The sequence below is a fragment of the Suillus bovinus genome, assembly GCF_016758785.1.
Source record: "Suillus bovinus strain UH-Sbo-P2 chromosome Unknown EDB93scaffold_11, whole genome shotgun sequence".
NCBI classification, from domain to species: Eukaryota; Fungi; Basidiomycota; class Agaricomycetes; order Boletales; family Suillaceae; genus Suillus; species Suillus bovinus.
The window spans coordinates 664,846-690,081 of record NW_024542067.1 but is presented as its reverse complement, the minus strand read 5'-3'; the positions used below and the strand labels follow the sequence as shown (position 1 = coordinate 690,081).

The window sequence follows — 25,236 nt, the reverse complement described above, 5'->3', positions numbered from 1 at the left end:
TTGTAGATACATAGCCATAAATGCCAGCAAATTCAGAGTAAAATCAGCAGTGCGCGACAATGTGATGATGTTCCCGCATTGCAGCCAACGAGGGGTTGGTAGCATACCGGTGGCAATCATTTTGAGCATTGTTGTTTGGTCTTAACTTTGCTTTGCATTATAACTTTATTTAAGACATTCTTGTGGAAAGCACCTTTAGCACTGGTCAACAAATGTAGAATAGTGTGCAACTTCATAGTGAAATCATGACCTGTACCAATGAAGACTACCATAGGATGAGACTGTTCCCACGTCAAAGCCAAACCCCTATTCCAAGCGATGGTGGACCAGGGACCTCACCAACTTACAGCGTGAGGTAGTGAAACTAAGTCACTGTGCTTACAAGCTGTGAGGCAATGCTGACCATCCTGTCCATGAGGAATTCTGTGTAAGGCACAAACAATATGCTGAATCTATCAAACAGACCAAGAAGGAGCACTGGATCAGTTGGCTCAAGGAAATCAAAGGTAATGATATCTGGATCACTAACAATTACCTTACAGTGGCCTCTGGTGAAGGCGGACCCTCTACTAGTAGAATTCCAACTCTATGCTGATCTGACAGATCATTTGCCAACACCAATGAAGAAAAAAGTGCAGCCTTAGTATGCACCTTCTTCCCACCACCACTGGCCACCTCATCAGTTCCAACAGATGTCATATTCCCTGACCCAGTTCCAACACCAGCACCTATCAATGATACCCAACTTTTAAGAAGCATCGCCAAGCTGAGCCCTTACAAGGCCCCCGGTCCTGATGGAATTTGCAATATCATTTTTATTCGGTGTATGGAGCTGCTCAATCCATACTTACTTCATCTTTTTAATGCAGTGTTCACCCTTTGGACTTACTACCCCCCATGGTGAGATTTTACCACAGTGGTGCTGCGCAAGCCCGGCAAACCAGATTACACAGTCACAAAAGCTTATTGGCCAATTGCACTCCTTAACACAATATGCAAACTCCTCACAGTCATTATTGCTGATCAGATGACATACCTACTTGAGCACCATAACCTCCTACCAGAAACTCACTTCAGCGGCTGACCTGGCAGATCCACTACAGATTTGTTACACCTACTTGAAGCAACCATCAAAGATGCATGGAGGCAGGGCAAGGTAGTATCAGCACTCTTCTGGGACATTGAGGATGCATTTCCAAATGCTGTAACTGACCACCTGCTATTTAACATGAGACAACAGAGACTACCAGACTCCCTATTGGGTTTCACTGAACAGTTATTAACAGGGCGTCGCACTCAGCTCAAATTTGACAGCCACCTCTCTGAGTGGTTGGCGATCCGAAACGGTATAGGCCAGGGTGATCTACTTCCTATGATTCTGTACATCATCTATGACTCAGACCTCGTAGACATAGCAAAAGGGAGGGGTAAAGAGGAACAGACACTTGCTTTTGTTGACGACACAGCATTTATCGCAATATGGAAAACCTTTCATGAGACTCACTCCATTCTTCAGCAGATGTTGGAACGACTGGATGGCAGCTACACCTGGGCGAGAACTCAAAATTCCAAATTTGAAATTCAAAGTTTGCATTAGTTGACTTCTCACTGAATCTGACCAAGGAACACCCACCTCTCATCACAAGAGGCACAGTGATCACCCCAACTGCTACCCACTGCTTTCTAGGGGTCATTCTGGACAAGACACTACATTAGAAAGCCCACATCACCTATGCTCTAGTGAAAGGAACAGCCTATGTATTTCAGCTACACCATTTATCTTCTAGCTCTTTGGGAATGCCACTCTCACTTATGCATCAATTATATTCAGCAGTAGCCCTACCCAAGATGCTCTATGCAGTAGACCTATGGTTCTGTCCCTTATTCATAGGGGATAGTGACATGCCACAAAGAGGTTCTATAGGTGTAGTAAGGCGCCTAGCTAGAGTTCAACACATTGCCGCATTAAGTATCATGGGGGCCATGTGTTCAACAGTGACTGACACTCTGGAAGTGCACACCAAACTACTTCCTGTCAAACACAGACTCCAGAACCTATACTACCAAGCAGCCATTTGGTTAGCAGTGCACCCCCTATCACATCCCCTATACATGCCAGTGCAAAGAGTGGCCAAGCGATATGTTAGATGCCACAGATCCTTCCTCCACCATCTATACCATGCCACCAATCTCAATGTGACCACCGTGGAGACCATTACACATGATAGATGCCCCCCCAGTTTCCGAACCCCATACTGTACCACCATTGCTGAATCTCGTGACCTTGCTATCCAAGACCATGATGACAACACAGATGAGATCAAGATTTACACTGATGGTTTGAGCATAGACAGTAAAGTGGGTGCAGCAGCAGTCCTAATGCGCAACAGTCAACAGCAACCAAAAATTCTACATTATCACTTGGAATCTATGGACAATCACACAGTATACAAAGCTGAAGTGGTTGGTCTCACTCTAGCAGCACAACTACTTTCTATGGGGGATGATATTAAGTACCCCGTCTCTATCTTTGTTGACAATCAAGCCACAATCAAATCTGGTGATATTTTCTCAACTAAATCAGGCCACTATTTAATAGATCACTTTCACAGACTGATAACAAGCTTAAAGGAAGAAAACCGCGGTCATCACTTTGAAGTTACGGTTAGATGGATATCAGGGCATGATGGTGTGGAGGGTAATGAACTAGCAGACCAGGAGGCTAAGAACGCAGCCAAATTGAGTGCAGCCCCAGCAGACAACTCCTGCCCTACCTTCATAAAGAAGTACTCCCTTGCAGCATCTCTGCACTAAAACAAGTGCAAAAATGTGAGTCCTCTGAATGCTGGGCAAGCTTCTGGCTCATCTCTCTTGCTAGTCATCTACCAAAACATCATATTAGCATGCTCATGTGGCTCTGCACCAAGCACATTTCCTTCAACCAACACCACCACCACATCAGCAAAAGCCCCTCCCCCAACTGCCTGCACTGTGAAAACACTGCAGAAACAGTTCTGCATTACCTGCTCATCTATCCCCAATATGCAAGGGCTTGCCATGTTCTAACCTCTACCCTTCGATGCTGTGCATCCTCTATACCCTACCTACTCTCCAACCCCAAAGCAAGTGCACCACTCATCCATTTCGTCAATAGCACAGGCCGTCTGCGATCAACCTTCAGTGATGTTTCCCCCCAAACTCGAAATAACAGTTGATGACCCAATTTTAGTAAGAAACACTCCTCAAAGACACATCTCAATAAGTGGCAGTGCAGGTCACCACTTACCACTCTCTTACTCGAAGACAATGGGAGCTGAACCCACCCTGGCAGTTCATCAGGAGTTCTTAGGAGCATTAAACAGGAAGGCAGGGAGAACAAATCATCTGCAGTGAGGTAAAGGAATTTGTATACATCAGAGACAATGGTTTAGAGTCATCTGGCCTACCTACCCTTCTTACTTTATTTTGCTCTGTGCTCCATATTTGCCTTCATACACGGTATCACATCCGAGTACTTGTTTCATCCACAGCCAACGACAAGGACCTATTCACCACGTTGTAAAGAGTAAATCTCTGCTGGGCTCAGCAGAAATTGTACTACCTAGTCAACAAATATTTAGGTAGATATTTGCACGACCTAGTCTGCTATACTTGCACAGCAAGTGCATTCGATCCTAAAGGGATTGCTAATTGGTATTAGTAGTAAAATGCATCAGTAATGCAAATAACAAAATATCTGAAGCTGCGAAACAATCTCCGAAGGTAATCCGATGATGTCTGAGGGTACTTATCCGATGTCCGAAGCCAAAGTGCGATGTCCGAGATTTCGGACTTTCGGACTTCACGATAATAGGTCAGAAACTTTACAACGAGTGTTGGATTGCGAGCGGTATGCGCAAGTATAACGAGTGACAGAGTATGACAGTGAATGAATGGTAGTATTTCGCAATGCAACTAAGAACTACGAGAATATTCTGGGTGATACGCAGAGTCGGGAAACAGCTCCTGACTACTGGATGATAATTGCTACAGGTCACTACAGAGTATTTAAGTAAGTACATAGAAATCTGGAATACTATAGGCGAAGGTAGTAGCGATATATTTCGGGTCCAATGTCCTATGTAATAAGACATGAGGTGCTGCGGATATGTAATAACGCGGTCCAAATGTCAGGAAACATGCACGGGAATATTTACGCACCTAGTGAGGCTAGTTCGGAAGGACAGGACACGGGATGGACAAATGCCGTGCGAAGTGCAATTGGCCAATGCAATGTCCAAAGGTCCAATGCGGAGTGGCTCAGACATGTGCGGAAGTGCGTCGGACATGTGCACATATGTTTCAGGTGTTGATGTGAGTATGAAAATATGTGGTTCCAAGCCCAACACCACGACCATCGTTAAAATGCGAACGTGCCATGACTGTCAGGTTTGCCAAATGCAAAAGCTTCATATTCCACCAACAGTTCCGATACCAGGAGGTTTATTCCGCAAAGCGCACGTAGACACTATGAAGATGCCCAGAGCAGGCAGATTGAAGTATCTCGTGCAAGCGCGCTGTGCACTCACAACGTATCCCAAATGGTGCATGTTGCACAAAGAGAACACGAAGACACTAACTGCTTTCATTTTCAAAGAACTTCTTTGCAGATGGGGTCCGATCACCGAGATTGTGACCAATAATGGACCCACATACAGACTCGCAGTAGATGAGCTTGCGCAAAAGTACAGGATTCACCTGATTCACATCTTGCCCTACAACTCTCAGGCAAACAGTATAGTCAAAAGACAACACTGAGATGTCTGGGAGGCCATCATCAAAAGTTGCGATGGTGATGACTCACAATGGTATCAAGTCATTCATTCTGTTTTCTGGGCCGAGCGCATCACTATTCATCATGCGACGGGCCTATCGCCTTATTTTATGGTTCAGGGTGTTGAGCCTATTTTTCTGTTTGATTTAGCTGAAGCAATGTTTCTTGTTCCTTTGCCAAGCCAAGGCACATTTACCACTGCTGACCTTATAGCATGGTGCACGTGCCAATTGCAGAAGCGCGAAGCCGATCTAGATGTGATTAAAGATCAGGTAGTTAAAGTGTGATTCAAGTCTGTTTGTGACTTTGAGAAACACTTTCACTGCATCTATCAAGTCTTATGACTTTGAACTGGCATGGTAGCTCTCGTCCGCAACTCAAAAGTTGAGTATGAGCTGAGCAAGAAGACCAAGCTGCATTATCTCGGACCAATGATGGTTGTGTGGCGCATGAAAGGAGGTCCTTATATGCTCGCCGAGCTAGACGGTGCAATATCGAAGCTTTGCTTCACCGTGTTTTGCATGATACCATATTATCCATGCAGTGAAGATCGCGTATCCATCACCCAGATGACTGGAATAGACAACAAAAGTATAGATCATTTAGAGGCTAACAAAACCATAGAACCGATGAAGACAAACCCGAGCGCATGCAAGATGAATAGTGCATGGAAGCTTCGCTCATCGCATACTCGCATATCCGCACCCCCGCATTCCCAAATTCTGACTCTCGCTCCAGTACATATCATTCTGCAATCAAAAAAGAACAAAAAACACTACAAAAATAAAGAAAACACAAAAACACAGTCTTGCTAGAAGTATTTACTCTCAGTTTTACCCCGGGTTTTGTCTGGCAACCTCAGTTTCCCTCTTGCATCGCATCATATATCCTGCACATTCACTAAACATAACATAAACACAGACTGTATCATATTGCGCACATCACACATAATAACTGTAACAGTATATACAGATAAGTTCTCCTATTTGACTCACGCGCGCATAACCATCCACATAGACTTTCTATTTTGAATGCGCGAAGCCGCACAGCGCCCCTTTTTATATAGACCTTACTTGATCATCCTAATTGCCCCAAGCAGGAATAGACCCAGACAGCCCAATGAAGAAGACAAGTTGAGCGCGAAGCTCGTGTGATCATGCCTACACCACTAAAATATATCTCTTTTGATTCTATCTGTGTCACTCTCACTTACAATTCCTATTTCCCTTATATCCAGGCCCAATGGACTCTTTGGACATGGATGGGGACTAGGACTTCACACGAAGATTACACGGACTCATATTTGGTGCAACGCGAAACCACTAGATTGTACAATATGCGAAGATGGGAAAAGTATAGTACAGCATGTAAGCACGTGAGGCGAGGCAGATTATAGTATGTGCACAAAGATGGCACACAGAAGAGAAAAGAAAAGGCTATAGTATGTCTATCTACTTCCAAGCATGCTCCTGCCCTGCGACAACCTCATCCATTTCCTGCCCCATCACCCCCCAGTCATCCGAAAACGTGTACAGGCAATTGCTCATGGCGATGAGCTCCTGTTGCTGCTTCTGTGCCTGGTAGTTGATGTTCCTCATGAACCGATCATAGTCTTCATGCGAGGTGTGCAGCCTGTCTACCTCCGCCTGGAGTCGCTTGTTATTCATACGAAGGTGTGCGAGTTCGGAATTGTCAGCCCTCACCCACGAAGGTCCAGCAACCGCACACACAGGCAAAGGCTTCACCAGCCTAGGCGCAGGGTGCGCCTTCTTCGGCGGTTCCTCAACCTCTACCTCAGACTCGCTGGAGTCATCGGCATCATCAGCCATGGTCGGTTTGACCATTGGAAGACATTCTTCGGCCACGCAAGGCACTTTGCATGGCGCCACCACAGCCTCGGATGCCTTGCATTTTGTAGCTATCCCAATCATTAGACATCCCAATTAAGAGAAAAGAAAAGACCACTTACTGAAGTTACATGCTCGGTGCGAGCATTCACAAGGACCGCAGCACGTGTTCTTGCCTTGTGTGCACTTGACCCTGCGCTGCATGCAATTCTTGCAGGGAGAATCAAGTATCTTTGAACCAGTGGACATGCACCCACCAGCCTTCTATCAACGTGAATCAAGAGTTAGCCAGATGCAACAAAAAGATAGAAAAGCACTCACAGGTTTACCTGTGTCTGGGTTCTCCTCCCTCTCATTCCCCTTCCCTTTCTCCTTAGCCGTGTGTGCCTCCACCACAATCTTCTCCGCCGCCGCCTTCTATCAACTCACCATCTTCCTTGCCACTCCTACCCACTTGTTCAGCTCTCGTAGGAGCTCCTTTTCTTCATTGCCTATGGAAAGCAATGTCTCAGCTTCCAGTGCATTGCGGGTGCAGATGTGTGCATTAGCCTAAGATAAGTAAGCCAATGCGAAGTCAAAGAAACACGAAGATGCATGCCACTCACCTTGAAATGTGCCCACTCATGGAGCCACACTTTGATATCCTCCAATTGTTCTTGAAGAAGCTCGGGACGCAAGCCCGACAGTACAACCAGCAATGGGAGAAGCACGTTCCAGAGGTGTAACACACGGTTGCCATCAGACTCGATGATGGGCGCAGGCTCAGGAATTTCTGGAGCCAGCTCCTTGAGCACAAGAAAGATCGAAGTTTGACATGTTAAAAAATGCAAGGGATTATTGCGGTTAATGTGAAAGATGAGAAGAACAACATTTGCCACATAGTGCTCTTTTAAATGCACTAACCACAAATTATGTCAGCATTCACACTAATTCCGAAGTCATGAGGCCGACCACTGGCACTTCGTTTTCGGAATATGGACCACAATCACGTGACCTTACTTGTCGACATTTCTCTAAGTCCATCTGCGCGAATGCATGCATGCGCTGACTGGGGACAGTCAGATTTTAAAGTCTCCCGCTGTTGTAGAGACTCGCATCTCCACATACACTCCCCTCAAATTCTCCCATCTTCCTAACAAACTCCAGCTCTAATCCAAAGGATATGTCTTGCGCAGTAGCACACACTATTTTGCAGATTCCACATGCAGCCACTTGCATCTCGCATACACCACGTGCCTACCTTTGCATTGTCCACATATCTGTCTGCCTGTCCTCCTCATGTCCTTAGATGTTCATTGGTGCATTTTGTCACTATATTCCTATTTTGACTAATTGTTTTCCATCGCTAATACTTGGCTTAGCACTACGCGCGCAGCCGAGACCCTATTACCTACTTTGCATACTATATTTAGCTTGTTCAGCTAACTACATTGGACCTGTGCGCCTAGCACTGCTTACCTATTTTAATTATACCTCTCTATTACTTATGTACTGGGTCAATTTTATGCCCACTTTCTCTGTGTCCTTAGATACTAGGGAATTCTACTTGTTGTTGCCAGTGACTATCTAAAGTTGCACTCATAAGTTGTCCACTTTCACATTAGCATCAGCCAACCTTAGTTGGGGTGTTAACACTCGTCTCATCTTGTCTCTCCTTCGTCTCTCTTGCTCGTTTGTACTTCGCCTTCGCTCGCACATGCTACCTTTGCATTGCGCACCTCACACTTCCCCTTTCACACTTGTGTCTGCATATCGTCAATCACATCGCACTCGCCTCACACTTTGCACGTCTCTTAGTTTTATTACTCTATTAGTAGTTTGGTGTCCCTCTTTTTACAAGACAGGTTTCCCTTTACCCAGTTAGCTGCCCTTGGGTCAATGTTTTCACTTGCGCCTGGGTCTGGCTGTAGTTTGCTTAGCTTAGCACCAACTTTGACCACATTTTAGATTCCTCATCTTCAACGGTATTACGCGTGATATGATAGAGTCTGTGGTTTTGTTATGTTCAGCGAATGCATGCAGTATATGATGGGATGCAAGAGAGAAACTGAGGTCACTGGATGAAACCTGAGGTAAAACTGAGAGTAAATACTTCTAGCGAGACTGTGTTTTTGTGTTTTTGATGTTTTTGTTCTTTTTGATTGCAGGATGATATGTACGAGAGTGAGAGTTAAAATTTTGGGAATGCAGGGGTGTGGATATGAGTGTATGCTATGAGTGAGCCTTCACATGCTATTTGTTATGCACGTGCTCAGGTTCGTCTTCATCAGGTTCTATAGTTTCGTTAGCTTCTAAATGGTCCATACATTCATTGTCTATTCTGGTCATCTGCATGATGGATATGCAATCTTCGCTGCACGGATAATATGGTATCATGCAAAATGCAGTGAAGCGAGGCCTTGATATTGTGCCATCTAATTCTGCAAGCATATAAGAACCTCCTTTTGTGTGCCGCACAACCATCATTGGTCTGAGGTAGCACAGCTTTGTCTTTTTACTGAGCTTGTACTCAACTTTTGAATTGCAGACGAGGACTAGTGCGCCAGGTTTGAAGTCATAAGACTTGATAGAGACACAAGAGCATTTTTTGAAGTTGCAAATCGACTTGAATTGTGCTTTGACTACCTGATCCTTAATTGCATCTAGATCTGCTTCATGGTTCTGCAATTCGTGCATGCACAATGCTATAAGGTCAGCAGTGGTAAATGCACCTCAGCTCAGCAAAGGAGTGAGAAACATTGCTTCAGCTAAATCAAATGGAAAGATAGGCTTGATGCCATGAACCATCGCGTGATGAATTGTTATGTGCTTGGCCCAGAAAATAGAATGAACAACTTGGTACCATCGCGAATCATCACCATTGCAACTTTGATGATGGCCTCCCAGACATATTGGTGTCATCTTTCAACTATACTGTTCGCTTGGGAGTTGTACAGTAATATGCAAATCGGGTGAATCCTGTACTTTCGCGTGAGCTCATCTACTGTGAGTCTGTATGTGGGCGAGTTATCAGTCATGATTTTGGTGATGGGACCCCATCTGCAAAGGAGTTCTTCAAAAATAAAGGCAGTTAGTGACTTGGTATTTTCTTTGCACAGCATGCACCATTTGGGATACAATGTTAGCACACAGCACGCTTGCACAAGATACTTGAATCCGCCTGCTCTGGGCATCTTCATAGTGTCAATGTGTGCTTTGTGAAACAAACCTCCTGGTATTGGTACTGTCAGTGGAATATGGAGTTTTCACATCTGGCAAACCTGACATTTGTGCATACCACTTGATGTCTTCGATAATGTGTGGCCACAAAAAGTGTAGTAGCAACCACATGTGCATGTGTAGATGCCTTTATAGCCAAGATCATTGTGCACTTCCTTAAGAAGGCAATATTGCTTGTGTGGTGGCACTACTAGCTGGTGCTTTCCGTGAGGTTCTCTACGCCAGAGATTGCCCTTGAGGACAAAGAAGCACACAGCATAATTGACAAACACTGCAAATTTGTGATCTGAAAGGTCAGTGGGTCATTCACACAAAATGAGAAATTCTTTGGTTAAGATTAGCAACACATCAAGCGCTTGCACAGCCTCTGAGCGAGGGATGATTGGGTCTGCCTGTTCTTCCTGCGTGACATCTAAGAAGACACAATGTACTGGTGCATGTGAGTCTAGCAAAGGGTGCACATTCTGATGCACATGGTGGACAAGTTCTGTGCAACTACCCATGACTCGGTAAGTTCTATCATTGAGGAGCACGACTCCAAACGAGTATGCACGGTCAATCCAATCTTCTTGATCATTGTCCTCCTCAAGAGGATCCTCATCAGCGAGCGGTCTCCTTGAGAGACTGTCGACACCTTTGTGCTTTGTTGCAGAGACATGAATGAGCTTGAATAAAAATAATAGAATGCCCACGATCCATCAATTGATGGTCACATTAGGCTGCAAATCGGGATTGTTGATCATACCTTTATGTACTTTGTGTTGACTTCGACAGTGAGATTCTTGACTCTGAAAATAAATACGTGAACTGTGTGAAGCATGCGAAAGAGTCCATAGAGCTCTAGCTTTGCTTGCAAGTAGCGGCTTTCCACTTTGTTCAGCACTATGCTGCTGAAACGATTAGGGTATCACTTGCCATCTGCGCCTACTTGCAACAGAATGAAGCTGATCATGATGTTGGATGTGTCAAATGCGAGGATGACTTCATGATTGCTCTCGTAATTGAGGTGATGAAGAGCAGGAGACTCTAATACAGAGTCCTTAAGTGTCTGATATGATTCATGTTGTAGAGACTTGCGTCTCCACAGACACTTCCCTCTGAATTCTCCCACTTTCCCTACAAACTCCAGCTCTAATCCACAGGATACATCTAGTGCATTAGCGCACTTGTTTTATTTCGCAGATTTCACATGCATCCACACTCGCATTGTCCATGCACCCATCTGTGCATCCATCCCCTGTCCTCAGAAGTCCATTGATGCATTTTTCCCATCATATTTCCATTTTTCTTAATTGTTTTCCATCGCTAATACTCGGCTCTGCGCTTTGCGTGTAACTGAGACCCTGTTACATACTTTACATACTATTTATAGCCTGTTCAGCTTGTTACATCGGACCTGCATGCCTAGCGGCGCTTAGTTATTTTACTTATACCCCTCTATTACTTATGTACTGGGTCAATTTTCTGCCCACTTTCTCTGTGTCCTTAGATACAAGGGAATTTTACTTGTTGTTGTAGTGACTATCTAAGTCTTGCACATTAGTTGTCTGCATTTCACCTTAGCATCAGCCAACCTTAGTTGGGGTGTTAACAGTAGTCTTGCCTCATCTCTCTTTTGTCTCTCTCGCTCATTCATATTTCGCCTTTGCTCGCGTGCACTACCTTCACATCGTGCATCTCGCATCTCGCACTTGTGCATCATTGCGCGCGTCCGCCTATTGTTAATTGCATCACTCTCGCCTTGCGCTTCATGCATCTATTAGTCCTATTACCCTATTACTAGTTTGGTGTCCCTCTTTCTATGAGAGAGGTTTCCCTTTACCCAGACAGCTGCCCTTAGGTCAATGTTTTCACTTGTGCCCAGGTCTATCTGTGTTTGCTTAGCTTAGTACCAACTTTCACCACAGTTTAGATTCCTTATCTTCAACTGGAGCCCACCACGAGGGGCACTACTGAGACTTCTGATATGGTCCTCAGACCTAATGTGCATTGTTTACTTCACACAGATTTTATCATGCACTTCAGAGAAGCAATAGAAGAATTACCTGATGGCTCACTTTTTGCTACCATATCTCCCCCAGAAGAATCTGTTGTTGACACGCCGCATCCGGAATACTCGTTTTTTGGCAGCAAAAAGAAGTGGCAGCCATTGCCTATCATGTCCTCACCCAAAGGATCCATCAAGGAAGAATCACTAGATGACTTTGTGTCCCTAGATGCACCTAGAGGTAACCTCCCTGGAGCCTTTCATAGCACACTTAAAGCAGTGCAGAAAGCAAGACACACCACACTAACACCTATAGATACACTCACACTGCCGCGCGAAGAAGAAGAAGAATTAGATTCACCCATCAAGCTAGAAACCGTCCAAGTTCTCAACTTGCCCATCTCAATCACAAACAGATGCCTCGTCGGTGCCCTTTCAAGTGTATATGCACTGCAGCTCTCTTATATCGCACCAGCACTTGCACCCGCAATTGCCCCAATTGCACCAGCCACCCCACAAGTAACAATGTCCACCATCCCTTATCGCATGCCTATTCATGGCACTGACTGCGCACTGAAATTCAATGGCACTAATGCTAACCTTCTATATTTTATAGACACATATGAAGAGCATGCAGATCTGGCCGGCCTCGCTAGTCTTGATCGCATCAAGCAGATACTTTGCTATCTCACGCCCATGTACAAAGAGATTTGGGCATGTCTGCCTGAAGCGAAGGTCAGTGATTATGACATGTTTATAAAAGAAGTTAAGGTAATGTATCCCGTCTGTGAAGGCGATCACCGCTACACGGTCAATGACTTAACCACAGTTGTGCGAAAATATGCCGCTATGCCAATGCCTTTGGTCAAAGAGTTGAGCTTGTATTCTCGCAATTTTCGCAAGATAATGTAGCCACTCCTAGACAAGGATAGGATAGGCTCTGCTGAATGCAACCACATATTCCTAGAAGAATTGCCTAGCAGTATCCAGATGCAAACATGTATGCGTCTACTGATTAAGCACCCTGACCATCACCCGCAGGACCCTTATCCATGGAAGAACATCTATGACACAGCTATATTCTTATCGCCCGCTACAGCACACACCTCGCCCACACCAGTCGTGAACGCGCAAGTTGCAGTGCCATTAGCGAGCCTACTTCCTGTGCCAATGCCAATGCCAGTGCAGCAGCCCATGCAATGTTTGGTGACCAAGCGTGAATATCAGTGCCCGCACACTAACCAAGTGCCAGACAGTTGCATGTTCTGCGGCAACCTTGACCACTTCATCATGCATTGCCGAGAACGTGACAAATATCTTGAAGCAGGAAAGTGTAAGTTGGACAAGAACTTTAAACTTGTCATGCCTAACAGCAATCACATCATAGGACACGAACAGTTATTGAAGGATCACATAGATCATATGATTGAAAGCAAGAAAGGTGCAGCTACTAGCAGTGCTCATGTAGGATTATGGTACTGCACACCAGCTGAGGTAGAGTGCATGTTGGATGTTGATCCCTCCACGTTCATACACACAATCATTGAGTCTGAGTCAGAGAAGGACAAGGACGAGTGCGAACTCAAGTGCGCAACCCAAGCCCTAGCTTATGCAAAGGCAAAGGTAGAACAGAAGTGTGGCGTGAAAGCTAACACGAAGGAGAAGAACGTCCGCTTCAATGGTGTTTCTGTTCCTAGCAAAATGCGATTGTGACCAGGCCGTGCATCATGCCAGCCAACAGTTGAGGAAGGAATCATCTCCCCAGCTATTCAAGCGACATCTAGCAAAGGCAAGGAGGTAGCCAAAATACCCATAGTAATACAGCCCACGCTGATCACGAGCGTGGAAGCATCGTCTTCATTGTCATCTGCAAAAAAAACCACTAATGTTTTGCCCCCAGCAGCAGCAGCAGTAGCTCCCATGCCTTTGGGCACTTATCATTTAACCTGTCCGCTCGAGGACAAAGGCACCAAAAAGTGCATAACTGACTGGATTCTAGATGTTGCAATCAGCATTCTGTGCGCAATGTCTTAGCCATTTTGCCCGACGTCCAGAAGAACCTCCGTGACACGTCGACCAATCGAAGGGTCACAGTCGCGACAGTCTCTGTCAATGAACTGTTCAGTCACCCCGCTTCACATCATTGGATGTGTGAGTATGAAAATGTGTGTTCACATAGCGACAACAGACACATCATTGCAGATCACTTCACGCCACTGAGGTGTATTTGTGCAACGACCGTAGGTGACTGAACACTTACCTGTGTCCTAGATCAGGGTGCAGAAGTCGTTGTAATGCTGAAGGAAGTTTGGCAATCACTTGGTGTAGGTCTGTGGTCAGATCACCGCATGCGCATGGAGTCAGTCAATTATGTCACATGACTCGACGCTCGGTGTCATAGAGAATATTCCACTCAATTTAAGAGGAGGTCCAATGTACTTCCAAGTCCAGGTAACAGAGTGTGCAAACTTTGAGGTTCTGCTCAGCCAACCATTTTTTACTCTCACTTCTTGTCGCACGTTTGATCTCCCTAGCAGAGCATAGGACATTTTATTAACAGATCCGAACATGTGCATCCCGACCCTCCCTTGGGTAAGAAACTGTCAAGTAGCAGTTCACAGTGCACCTTGCAGCGAAGTGACACATATGCACTCGCACATTAACGTCACCAAGGTTGAGGGTCAGGATTTTTGAGTATCAATGATCTGCAGCATATGTGGGGAGACACTACAGAGTGTTTGTGCTCCTCGCTTCATCCATCACACTCATTTTCTATTTCTTATCTTGCTACCAATGCAAGTAAGCTTTTTTGTTTTGTTTTGATTCATATATTTATGCTCAAGGAATGTAGATGGCTTTATGCCTTATTTCTCGCAATGGATGCCAATTTTTACTTATGCTGCCGCAACAAGTCCTCTGAGCAGGCAGACCGTAGCCTAAGCAAGGGCTGGGCTTACTTTGTAGAACACAATGGATTCAAAAATGTGCTTGACGCTTATGCCAGCCAGGTGCAAGAGGTGAGGTTGATCATGCCCTAGTAGACATTCACTGAGTTTGTGTTTAGAAAAGTTCTTGCACCAGCCATAACACTGTTAATCTTGCTGACACCAAGAATTCGCGGGGACTTGCTGCCACAGGTGTTGGCGCCATCATTTGCGCTCATCATAACCTTACACATCCATCCTCAGTCGGAGATCTCCAAAAAGGAGAAAGGTATGCAAATACGGATTACCTATTCTTCTCAACAATGCAACATTCTAACAAGGTTCTGGCTCTCAATGTCTCATATAATATTGCCTGTCAATGGAGTAAACACTTGTGTCAGCAGATGTCACACTATCCCTCCCAGATTCATTTTGCAACCGACTCGAAAATTTTACCAGTTTGTCATTCCCAAATTTCATCTACCGGCGCACATTGCAGCATGTCAAACTTCATATTCTCTCAACCTCATCAAAGGCATGGCGAGGACTGATGGTGAAGCCATCAAATGTGGATGGTCCAACATGAATCCTGCTGCTACAAGCACATGGGAAATGGGCCCAGGGTTAAGACGCAACATCTTGGATGACCATTTTGGCGATTGGAATTGACTGTAAAGTGTCCAACTTTGGTATGGACTACACTTAGATTGTACCCTTGCCTCTGATAGTTTATTAGGTCCTTTGCTCCTCAAAAAACTCAAGGAGGCAATTCCAGAACATTATCAGCATGCCATAGATCTTCGAGACTTCAAGGAAGCTATTTCATCTTCGAGTCTTAGTGCTTGGCGGAAATTAGTAGAAGACTGGGAGGCTGATTGTTCAAAGCCAAACCCTTTCGAGATTAAAGCATCAGGTATATTTTTGCTTGTATGATATTTGCATTCTTTAACTTGTGCACTACAGTTATCACCCAGGCATCTGTTAGACTAGAGCTTTCTCAGCTTGAAGCCCACCAACTAAGACGAGGAATCGGCACCTCCCTCCACACAGATGTCTCCCCTGGCATATTAATCACTGCTGGGATTGACCTAGAGGCTTTACAGTATGTCTGAGTTTTACACTGACAAGCTGGGCTTAACAAATCATTTTACCTCAGATGTTGACTTGCAACAGATGCTTTGAACATTGGAATCCACGCCACTGATAACCAATTGTCTACTATGCAACAACGTACCAATGCACTGCACCGTTGTATCAAGCAGTGGATCCAAATCCAAATGCTATATATTCCCAGCATTGCCAGACTTCAAGCCGACATCTTTGATGCTGCAGATACTACTACCCTTGAGGAGCCTACTCACTGCCATCAAACTATGGATGCTGTCTGCAGTTGTGAAGGCGGGTATGTCTTGCGATGTGAACCTGTGTAATATCAAGTGGAAGTTATGCCATGCCCAGGCACATGACACTCTCCAGAGACTGCGGCAACACCTACAACCAAAGTGTCATCTTACTGGGTTCAAGAAGAACTGGGTAACTGAATCAGCAAGCACACATGAGATCCCACGCTGTTATTGATACTGTGGAGGTGAAAATCGCCGCTGCTACAACAAAGTATTGCACAGTGTGGAGGGCACTAGATGCCTTGGCAGATGCACTCCTACGACTTGATTGGAAAGTCGAGTTCCCAAAGCTCGAGGATGAGGACATTTGTGGTATGACTGGAGGTGCAGGCAGGAGGCTTGGTGTCAGAAGGTTGAAGGCTCATGGCTGTATCTTGGATCTGGAAACAGTGCCATGGAGCAGGTGAAGAAGAACTTTCTGAAGGTGAGAGTTGCTAATTATTTAATGTAGTTTTTCTAACCAGAAATAGCAATGCGCATTCGAGTGGTGCAAAGCACAAGCTCATGCAAACAGGTGGGTGGAGGAGGTTGAACTTGTGCAGGAGGAGATGCGATGTATAATAGCGTTGTTTGAGTGGCATGCAGGTTGTTGGGAGGAACAGGCAACTTCCAGGTTAGATGACGGAACAATGCAGCATGAAGGAGCAGTGGGATATGCATTGCGACAGGCTGCAATTCGCCAGTCCATGTAGGACAATTGTCTTTTCTTGTAGGACATAGTTCCCAGCCTTCTCTCTGTTCAGACGACTGCAGAACAAGCACCCTTACCCGCCACAACCACCATGTAGCATTAAATAGAAGGGCTGTATGTTTTTTTGGCACATTTTTGTCATTTTCCTGCTTTTCACCCCACTATGTGTCCCTAGTCAGTAGACTACTACTAGGTGAAATATGTTGTCCATCGTCAAGCTATACAAGTACTGCATTGACCACATGACCACGCCCGCTATGATATTTTTACCATCTATTTTTACTGTCTCTCCTGGATGTTTATGCTTATTTGGGATATGTTGCATGCGGGTGTATGTGGTGGTTCTAACTTTGCACTGATTTGAGATATTTTTACCATCTATTTTTACTATCTATTTTTGCCTCCTAGAGTGTTTGGTGTTTGGTGTATTTAGGGCAGGCACAATAATTTGGTCAAAGATATGCCCAAAAGAACAGTGTCAAGGCACACTATGGCTCCCAAGGGCTGTATGAATACAAAGAAGCCTTGAGAATAGCTGGTGAGTATGAATACATAGCCTTCTACAATATCCAAGGGTGTATGGATACTTCTGCCTAGTGTTGTTCTGGCCTGGCTTGGCTCGAAAGCCATGGCTTTGGCCCATAGAATATTCAGGCCAGGCCAAAGCTATGATTGACGGCTGGCTTTGGCTCGAGCCATGGCCTGAGCACATGAAATGTGAAATATTGGTGCAAGAAATATACTACACACATATGTACTAGGTTTCAATGTCAATACTATTGGATTCCGAATCCGAGTCACCATCATCATCAAGCAATAGACCATCCCAACCCTCTTCTTCAGCCTTCTCCGTGTCTTCACTCTTCTCCCCCAATCCACCCTCAATTTCGAACTCATCAACTTGAAGTTCCTCCTCCACAACAGACGACAGCCCTGGTTCACGAAACAGAAGATCATGACAGATAGCACATTTGACACATTGAAGGGCCTCGACGACATCCCCTTTGAGCCAGTTGTGTTATTTGCTAATAGTTATTTCACCTTGAGAAAATGCACGCTCACTGAAAACAGACGATTCATAATAGATAGATAGTCACGTGCAATCGAGGACCATACTGGCCCATATCTTTGACCGTTAATCTTGTTCAAAGGTGAGGAATATGAAACAAATAGTAAAAAAAATGAACGTACACCCCACCATTGAATCGTGCTCATGCCAGGCAAAGGTGGTGCCTCAAATGTGTTGATATAGTTCATGAAATCGGCCTGCCATGGTTTAGCCCAAGTTGATGGCACTATTGTTGGAACGTCTTCGTCTTCATCCGAGCTTTGCATTTCGCGAATGAGTTTCTTGAGACGACTTGCTTTTCCTTGTTTGACGTGAGTGTCTTGCGCTGATGCAGTTGTACCCATTTCAAGGTAGTGAGCTTCGAACTTTTAAATCTGTCAGATATGAAAAGATATATGAAGCATCATTTGACCTACCACTCGTTCCACACAGGCAAGGACATCTTCCTGAAGATCTTTAGGCCAGTTTTTCTTGAAGTGAGCCATTTTGCCTATTGGATTGAGTACTTGTATGTCAAAGTTAGCAATCACGATTCACAGTGAATGCGATAAATAGATGGATGAACTCATAGCCATAATATATGCAGGAGTCTTCATTGTCTTCTCATAATACTCATCAATCTTGTCGGCAGCAGCATCCAGTGCAAGTTCAAAATGAACATACTTAAGCTGTCTTGCATGAGAGGACCATGCTTTGTAGAGTGTCTCGAGTGCAGGAACCACTAGGTGTAGTGTAGTTCCTGCATCCAATGAGAATGCCTGTTGGGCAATGCTTGTGTACTTGCCAGAAACTCTTAGGCAAAAATGGATGAAATAAATCATACACGCACTGAAAGTAAGTCGGCAAATTGGCTGACATGAAGCCACTCTGTACTTGTAAGTCTTAAATAATCAATCTTAGCACACCTCATAAGATCCCGCTCCTGTAACCCCATCTTGTATACAAAAAGATCAACATGCACTTCGCTACTCTTGGCACAATTGAGCATAACATAGGTCGATGACCAGCGAACCTTCATATCGAGTAGAAGCTGGGTTGGGGATACATTGGTCTTTTCTTGAACACGTTTGTATAGCTCCTTCCGTTTTTCTGATGAGTGTTCCTTTAAAAATAGTTAGTGTTAGTTAATTCAGTGCACCAAAGACATCAGCTAGACTTACCTTGATACAAATGCTATGGACTAGTCCTATCTCATTGTGCTCGCCTTTATTCAAAGTGTCTGGTTTGTGTGCCTTGGGATCATGTGGTGAGTAGTGTGGAGATTTACTGTATGTAGCAATTAAAGTCTGTATTCCCAGATTGACAACATGTGCCAGACAACTACCGTGATACTGTTAGATAGTACAAAGTATATGTTGTAAATGAACTTACTTTATCCTTTGTTCACACCATGGGAACTTCTTTTGGTGCCGCTGATGATAAAGCCATGCAAACTCATCAAGCATTGTGCTATTATTGGCAGCATTATCACATGTGACATAGCCGAGCTATGGAATATATGAGTATGAAGTGAAGCATTTGGAATCCAAGTCAAGATACCTTGTGCATGATGCCAACATGGTTCAACACCTTAAACAATGCACCACCAAGACATTTTCCATTGTGCGCATTATTCAGTTTAATGAATCTGAGGAGCCCACTCTCACATTTCCATGTTGAGGGATTGTCTTCCTGGATCCAATGACCTGTCATGGCAAAATAACCATTAGTATTACCAGCTTGCCATGCATCACAGGTAATGTTGATGGCCCTGTAAACAGCGTCACTCTAAGTCCCATTCAAATATATATCAGATGAAGACAGAAAGCAAGATGCACATTCAAAGTTGCCTTGAGCTTCATTAAGTGATTTTTGAACATGTGCATAATCTGCGCCTGCATTGCCTTCCTTCCAGGAATTTTTATGCCATTGGTAGCACGAGCAGCCACATCAATCATCTCTTTAAATTTTGGATGTTCGAGGGCTTGGATGGACTCAACACAGCAAATATTAGTGATAGACTCTGATCGAGCAATAGACACACCTGGTCTGTCGCTATGAGCCATTCAACAGCTGCAGTCTTGAACAGCTTGTCGGAGTATGGAACCACACACTCTGCAAGCTTAGGTTCAGTAAGATGCAAAGTGATGGCCTGCTGAGCAGGCAGGGCTTGGCCTTGCAATCCTTGACATCGCCGGGCAACATTGAATTGAATTTGTTGGTTTTGGCCCAGGTTTGATATTTTCCCTATTGTAAGAGTATTTGTTAGTTTATATTCAGTGTGATCAATGAGTACATACCACAAAGTTTGCTTCTGTGTGCTGATGAAGAGTTGTAGTTTCATTTACAAGAACACAGCCTTTCCTATGAAATATGGGTGAGTATGTCAGCAACATTGACGGCTGAAATCTTACGCGCAGCTCTTGCATTTCCAATGCTTCTTGACCTTCCCATTTTCTCCTGTCTGCTCGAATGCTGGTCCAAAAAACTGTTCAATATCAGCCATTCTACCTTCACATGTCGATGATGCATCAACAATTGATTGGACGTCAACATCAATGGGGATACCATCTTTGTCAACGTCTTTGTCAACGTCCACTTCCTCAATACATTTCTTTTTTGCTGATGCTTTAAATTAATAAGAATGTTCAGTTAGAAGTAGGTTGTAGCACTCACGCTTCGGATTAAAATATGCACTTTCCTGCATCTCTACATCATTGTTGTCCTCATCGTCCTCAAAAATCTCCTCTAAGTCAACATGAACTCTTTTCATCTGGTTGGGGACATGCAAAGTTGGTGGTGCAGCGGCAGTCTTAGATGTGGTGGAAGTTGGTTGCTGTGAAGGGCCTGCCACAGATGACAGTTCAGTACCTTCTGCTTGTTTGATGCATCACGCAGCTTCAGCAATATGAAAGTTGTGGACAGCCTTTCTCTGGAAGGAAAGTGTTGCCAGTTCCGCTGAATGAAGGAGTGCTGCAGTAGGTTTGGTTTTGCGGACTGGACGTACAGCAACACAAGTTTTGCCCTCATCATCTGAGAGAATAGTGGGCGGCATAGCGTCAGTTCAACAAGGGGAAGATGAGTATCTCACCTAATATTATATTGCTGGTCTTTTTGTGGCTAGTTCAGTCATTTTGGATGATTAGATGCCTGATATTGCAGAGAGAACAGAGACATACCATGTTCCTGAAAGTATATTCGAGATGTTGATGAGTTTGAGAAACCTAAACGCACATGTTGGGAGCAAGATCGAAGGCGGAGAACATTGTGCCGGATGCTGGAACCAATTTTGGCTTGAATACACATTCTATTTCTTTGGTAATAGTGATGGACAGGTCCAGTTCAGTCCAGTTCTCTGGGAAATTAAGAGAACCGAGAACCGAACCTATGGTTTGGTTCTCTCAGTAAGCAGAACCATGGACCGGACCATCAGTTCGGTCCAATAATGGTCTGGTTCTGGTTCAGTGAGGGTTCGAACCGAGAACCGGACCAAACAAACACCGTTTCTCTCCCCTTGTCACATCGTCACCATGATAGGCACATTGGCAAGGCTATTGCCTCAGCACTCATACAGAATGGTGCAAAGGTCTATATTGCTGCTAGGAAAGAGCTCCAGTTGAAGGAGGTGCGTTTGCTGATTACTTTATAGAGATGATCTGATGAAGTTGATAACTGCAGCACTGAATTTGAGCGTGCTTTGCAGTCCGATTTGCTTGCCCTGTGCAAGGGACAAGTCTCCTTCTGATGGACTCAACATGCCCATTATGACCAAGCTGCAGTTGGCATAACATGCTACTGCCTGTAAAAGGATTCTCCGCAACGACACCTGGGCAACTCTATGTCACGTTCATTGCTGGCCTCGGGCCCACTTTTGCGTCACTGAGCTCTCAAATGACAGTTGATATCCCATCAACTTTACAGGGTGTTGCTGTTTGTCTGTTTTCAGCCACTCATACAACTCAAACTATATACTAACTTGCCACAGGTTCAAACAGGTTCAAACCTGTTCAGAACCGGTTCTGAAATTCTGTAAGTCCTCAAACCATGGACTGGACCAATGGTTCGGTTCTCCCTATTGCCCGAACCTTGAACCGGACTTTGGTCAGGTTTGAAAAGGTTCAGGTTCGAACCGTGGTTCAGAGCTGGACCTGTCCACCCCTATTTGGTAAACATCTCACCAAAAAGTGCATAGTTCTGGACCGGACCGTGGCAGCACTAGCCCAGGCCCGAGTTTCAATATTTTTGCTCTAAAAACTTTATAATTCTCATTTATAATGCTAATTGTATTATTTAAACACACCTCGTCACCACCCTGCACTCAGTCCTTGACACGTGGAAGGTGTCGATATTTGTAGTGTTGTTGGCAGAAGTCTGCCATTCTGCCAATGGCAATTGCCAGCAGTAGGTCGAGGGCATTGGGCAGAAGTCGGCAGAAGTCAATGTGAATCTTATTTGTACTATCATCAAATAGAATATGTTTGACTTCGAATAAGTGTATCTGAGCCTCTGTGCATGCCAATATGTCCTCGAAAAAGTCTACGGGCCGCCCTACTCGAAAAATCATCACCAACCACTTTATCCAGGATCAAAAAGTCCAAAATTCATCCAACCGTTATTTTTACAAATGCAACTACTGTTTGACGTCTATAGAAGGTCGCGACTGACAAACATCTCAAGCATATTCTTGACCATGAATATTTGCCCTATGGCTCCAGATCATGCTCGCACAGAAGTCCGCAACTATCTTGCTATAAAAAATGGAAATCAAGCACTACTACTCCCACCTATCGTGGATACAGATTCTTCTTCATTCCAATCAACTTCAGGAGACACAGCTAAAGCTCCACAGAAACAGAAGAACCTCTTCGGATTTGTGGATCTTCCAGTCACTCCAGAGCAAGCAACACATGCAAATTTCAAATTGTTTCGGTGAGTTCAAGTGTCACAAATCATTAATTGTGTACTGACTGCGTGAATATTAAACCCACAGATTCATTGTTCATGCTAATATACCTTTCTTGGTTGCGGAGAACTGGTTTTTCCTTAACTTCCTTGATGAAATTTGGCCCTTGTATCAAGCACCATCACTTTATGTGCTGTCACATTCAATTATGGATAGCGAAGTTGCGCGCGTCCAAATCAAGGACATTGCACATCTCAAGGAACGTAAAAAGCTTACATATTTGCTTGATGGGTGGGAGGATAAAATAAGACAAAGCTTGTATGGGTCGTTGGCTGCTGAAGTTAATCAGCCTCCAGTTGTGTTGAACCTTGAGGATATGACGGGGCACCGAGGTTCTGCAGACAAACTCCTTGATGTCTCAGTGAAAGCTTTGGAAAGAATGGAGATCGGAGATGGATGTAACATAATCGCGGCAACAACTGACAATCCCACTGTGATGATGTGCACACCCATTTATGAAGCGGCATGTGACAAAAGCTACTCAGGTAGTGACATTCTTCAATGGGTCCCACTACTGGGGTGGTCAGTTGAAAGAACAGGCGAAAAAGGATGGCATCAACCGTGGATTGAAGAAAAACTGCAAGTCTCATTGGTATGCACTTGTTCTCCAGTCAATGAGTGTCTGTGATCATAGGTGCGAAAAAATATGACTACTATCAGTTAGAGAAAAGAATTAAATGAACTATAGACAATCACTTTCCCATTTATGTCTGTGGGAAGATGCACAGAAGAAGATCGGAGGCCTCTCACCTGTTGCCCCAGATATTGTCACCATTGTCCTCCGCAATGCAGAGTTTTGGCCTGCCATTGAACAAGGGATCAAGGTTATGAAGCCAATTGTTGACCTTATTGGAGATGAGAAGTCCCACAATTCATCACTCGCTTCCTGCATGCTTGGGCTAATTTGGCTTGCGAAGACAATCTCTCAGTTGCCAATCAAAGAAGGAGATAATGTTCACTTCTGGCAACATGCAAAGGCTGTCTTCAACTAGCGTTTTTTTTGCAATGAACACAAAAACTCACAGTCTCACGCTATTTTTACACCCAATGTGCCAAAAACTCGCAATTTCGCAAGCCATAAACGGACGTTCATTCAAATTTATGGTGGAGGTAGCTCTCGACATTGCTAAACAGTGGCGATGGAGCAAACAGCTTGCAAAAATGCTCGTTGCTGACTTAAAGGATTATCACAAATGCTCTGGAGTATTTTCGGGAGGGCAGGCCGACGCACTCGATTGGTGTGAAACCCTCCCCGTCAGTGCCGAGCACTGTCCATTGAAGGCATTTGTGATCATAATCCACTCAATCGTACCTCATGCTGCTGATGTCGAGCATTATTTCTCAGGTCTGGGTGGGGTACAATCTGTGAAGCGCTGCAACCTATCAGTTCAGACTTTCAAGTCTCTGAGCAAACTCCGGGCAAGCTACACAAATTTCTTGCACAAGGTGGATCACAAAGCTGGCAAGCCAGCACATCGCAAACACGCCCATATGCACACTCGGCCAGAGCATGGACTTGACACAGCCTTGGCAGACAAACTTCAAAGGTCGTTTGCATGGGTGCCACCACTCGCTGGTGCCTCTCGCAACTCAGACAACGAATTTCTTGCAGGTCCCGAGTCAATCACAGATGAGGAGCTGCTCGAAGAATTTGACAGATTTGAAAATGAGATGCTGGAGTCACGAGGCTTGCAAGAAGGTACTGGCGAAGTCCCAGATATTTTGGGGGGAGATATTATTGATTGGGATGAGCTGGAGAAAGTCAATAAAGGAATTACACCTGCAGGGTTTGTCGAAGAGATTGATGTGGTTGGCCATGGGTCACAAGGCACAGAGGCAGGCTGGAACATCAATGCACTGTTGACATCAGGGGTGTAGCATCCATGCAATAGCTTAGATAATTTTTTTGCTGTTATCTTACTAGAACACGCAGAAACCCTCAAAACAATTCTGCCGACTTTTGCCATTCTGCCAATTGCCGTTCTGCCGTTTTTTTGGCAGAACTCACCCCAAAATACTTCTGGCCCCTACACTAGATATTTGCCATGGTGTAGTACCATGCTTACATAATGACACACTTTGTTTGGAGGTGTTGCCCATCCCTATTATGATCATTATTATTATTGGGCACACCTCCTTGTGGTACTGTAGTGAATTCAAACACTGTTATCTCGTTTCATGCCGTCCTCACCTCAGATTCAATCCCTCTCCCAGCTCTAATCCAAAGGATACGTCTTGCGCAGTAGCGCTTCATATATTTTACTTTGCAGATTCTGCGCACAGCCACTCGCACTGCGCATCCACGTTAGCATCATCCGCATACCTGTCCATCCGTCCTCCC

General features: G+C 44.7%; 4 protein-coding genes across 4 annotated transcripts; 3 read left to right on the top strand and 1 right to left on the bottom strand.

Annotated features, from left to right (window-relative positions):
* Positions 1-2,861: 2,861 nt before the first annotated feature.
* Positions 2,862-3,215, top strand: EDB93DRAFT_1080323 (uncharacterized protein; the record flags this gene model as incomplete). The annotated part of the gene is made up of 1 exon (XM_041445525.1): positions 2,862-3,215. A coding segment is annotated over one exon (354 nt), but the record flags the coding sequence as incomplete, so codon positions are not given.
* Positions 3,216-6,264: 3,049 nt separating this feature from the next.
* Positions 6,265-7,669, bottom strand: EDB93DRAFT_1101926 (uncharacterized protein; the record flags this gene model as incomplete). The annotated part of the gene is made up of 6 exons (XM_041447156.1): positions 6,265-6,731; positions 6,783-6,924; positions 6,982-7,047; positions 7,090-7,209; positions 7,266-7,558; positions 7,660-7,669. The coding sequence occupies 6 exons, from the start codon at positions 7,667-7,669 to the stop codon at positions 6,265-6,267; spliced, it is 1,098 nt and encodes a 365-aa protein (XP_041310516.1).
* A 7,073-nt stretch (positions 7,670-14,742) lies between these two features.
* Positions 14,743-15,459, top strand: EDB93DRAFT_1239234 (uncharacterized protein; the record flags this gene model as incomplete). Its single annotated transcript, XM_041451615.1, has 3 exons — positions 14,743-14,883; positions 14,931-15,252; positions 15,290-15,459. 3 exons carry the CDS (start codon positions 14,743-14,745, stop codon positions 15,457-15,459), a joined length of 633 nt encoding a protein of 210 aa, XP_041310515.1.
* An 8,047-nt stretch (positions 15,460-23,506) lies between these two features.
* On the top strand, positions 23,507-24,930 carry EDB93DRAFT_1130321 (uncharacterized protein). Its single transcript, XM_041448914.1, has 2 exons — positions 23,507-23,823; positions 23,888-24,930. Exons 1-2 carry the CDS (start codon positions 23,573-23,575, stop codon positions 24,771-24,773), a joined length of 1,137 nt encoding a protein of 378 aa, XP_041310514.1. The 5' UTR covers positions 23,507-23,572; the 3' UTR covers positions 24,774-24,930.
* The last annotated feature ends 306 nt before the right edge of the window (positions 24,931-25,236 follow it).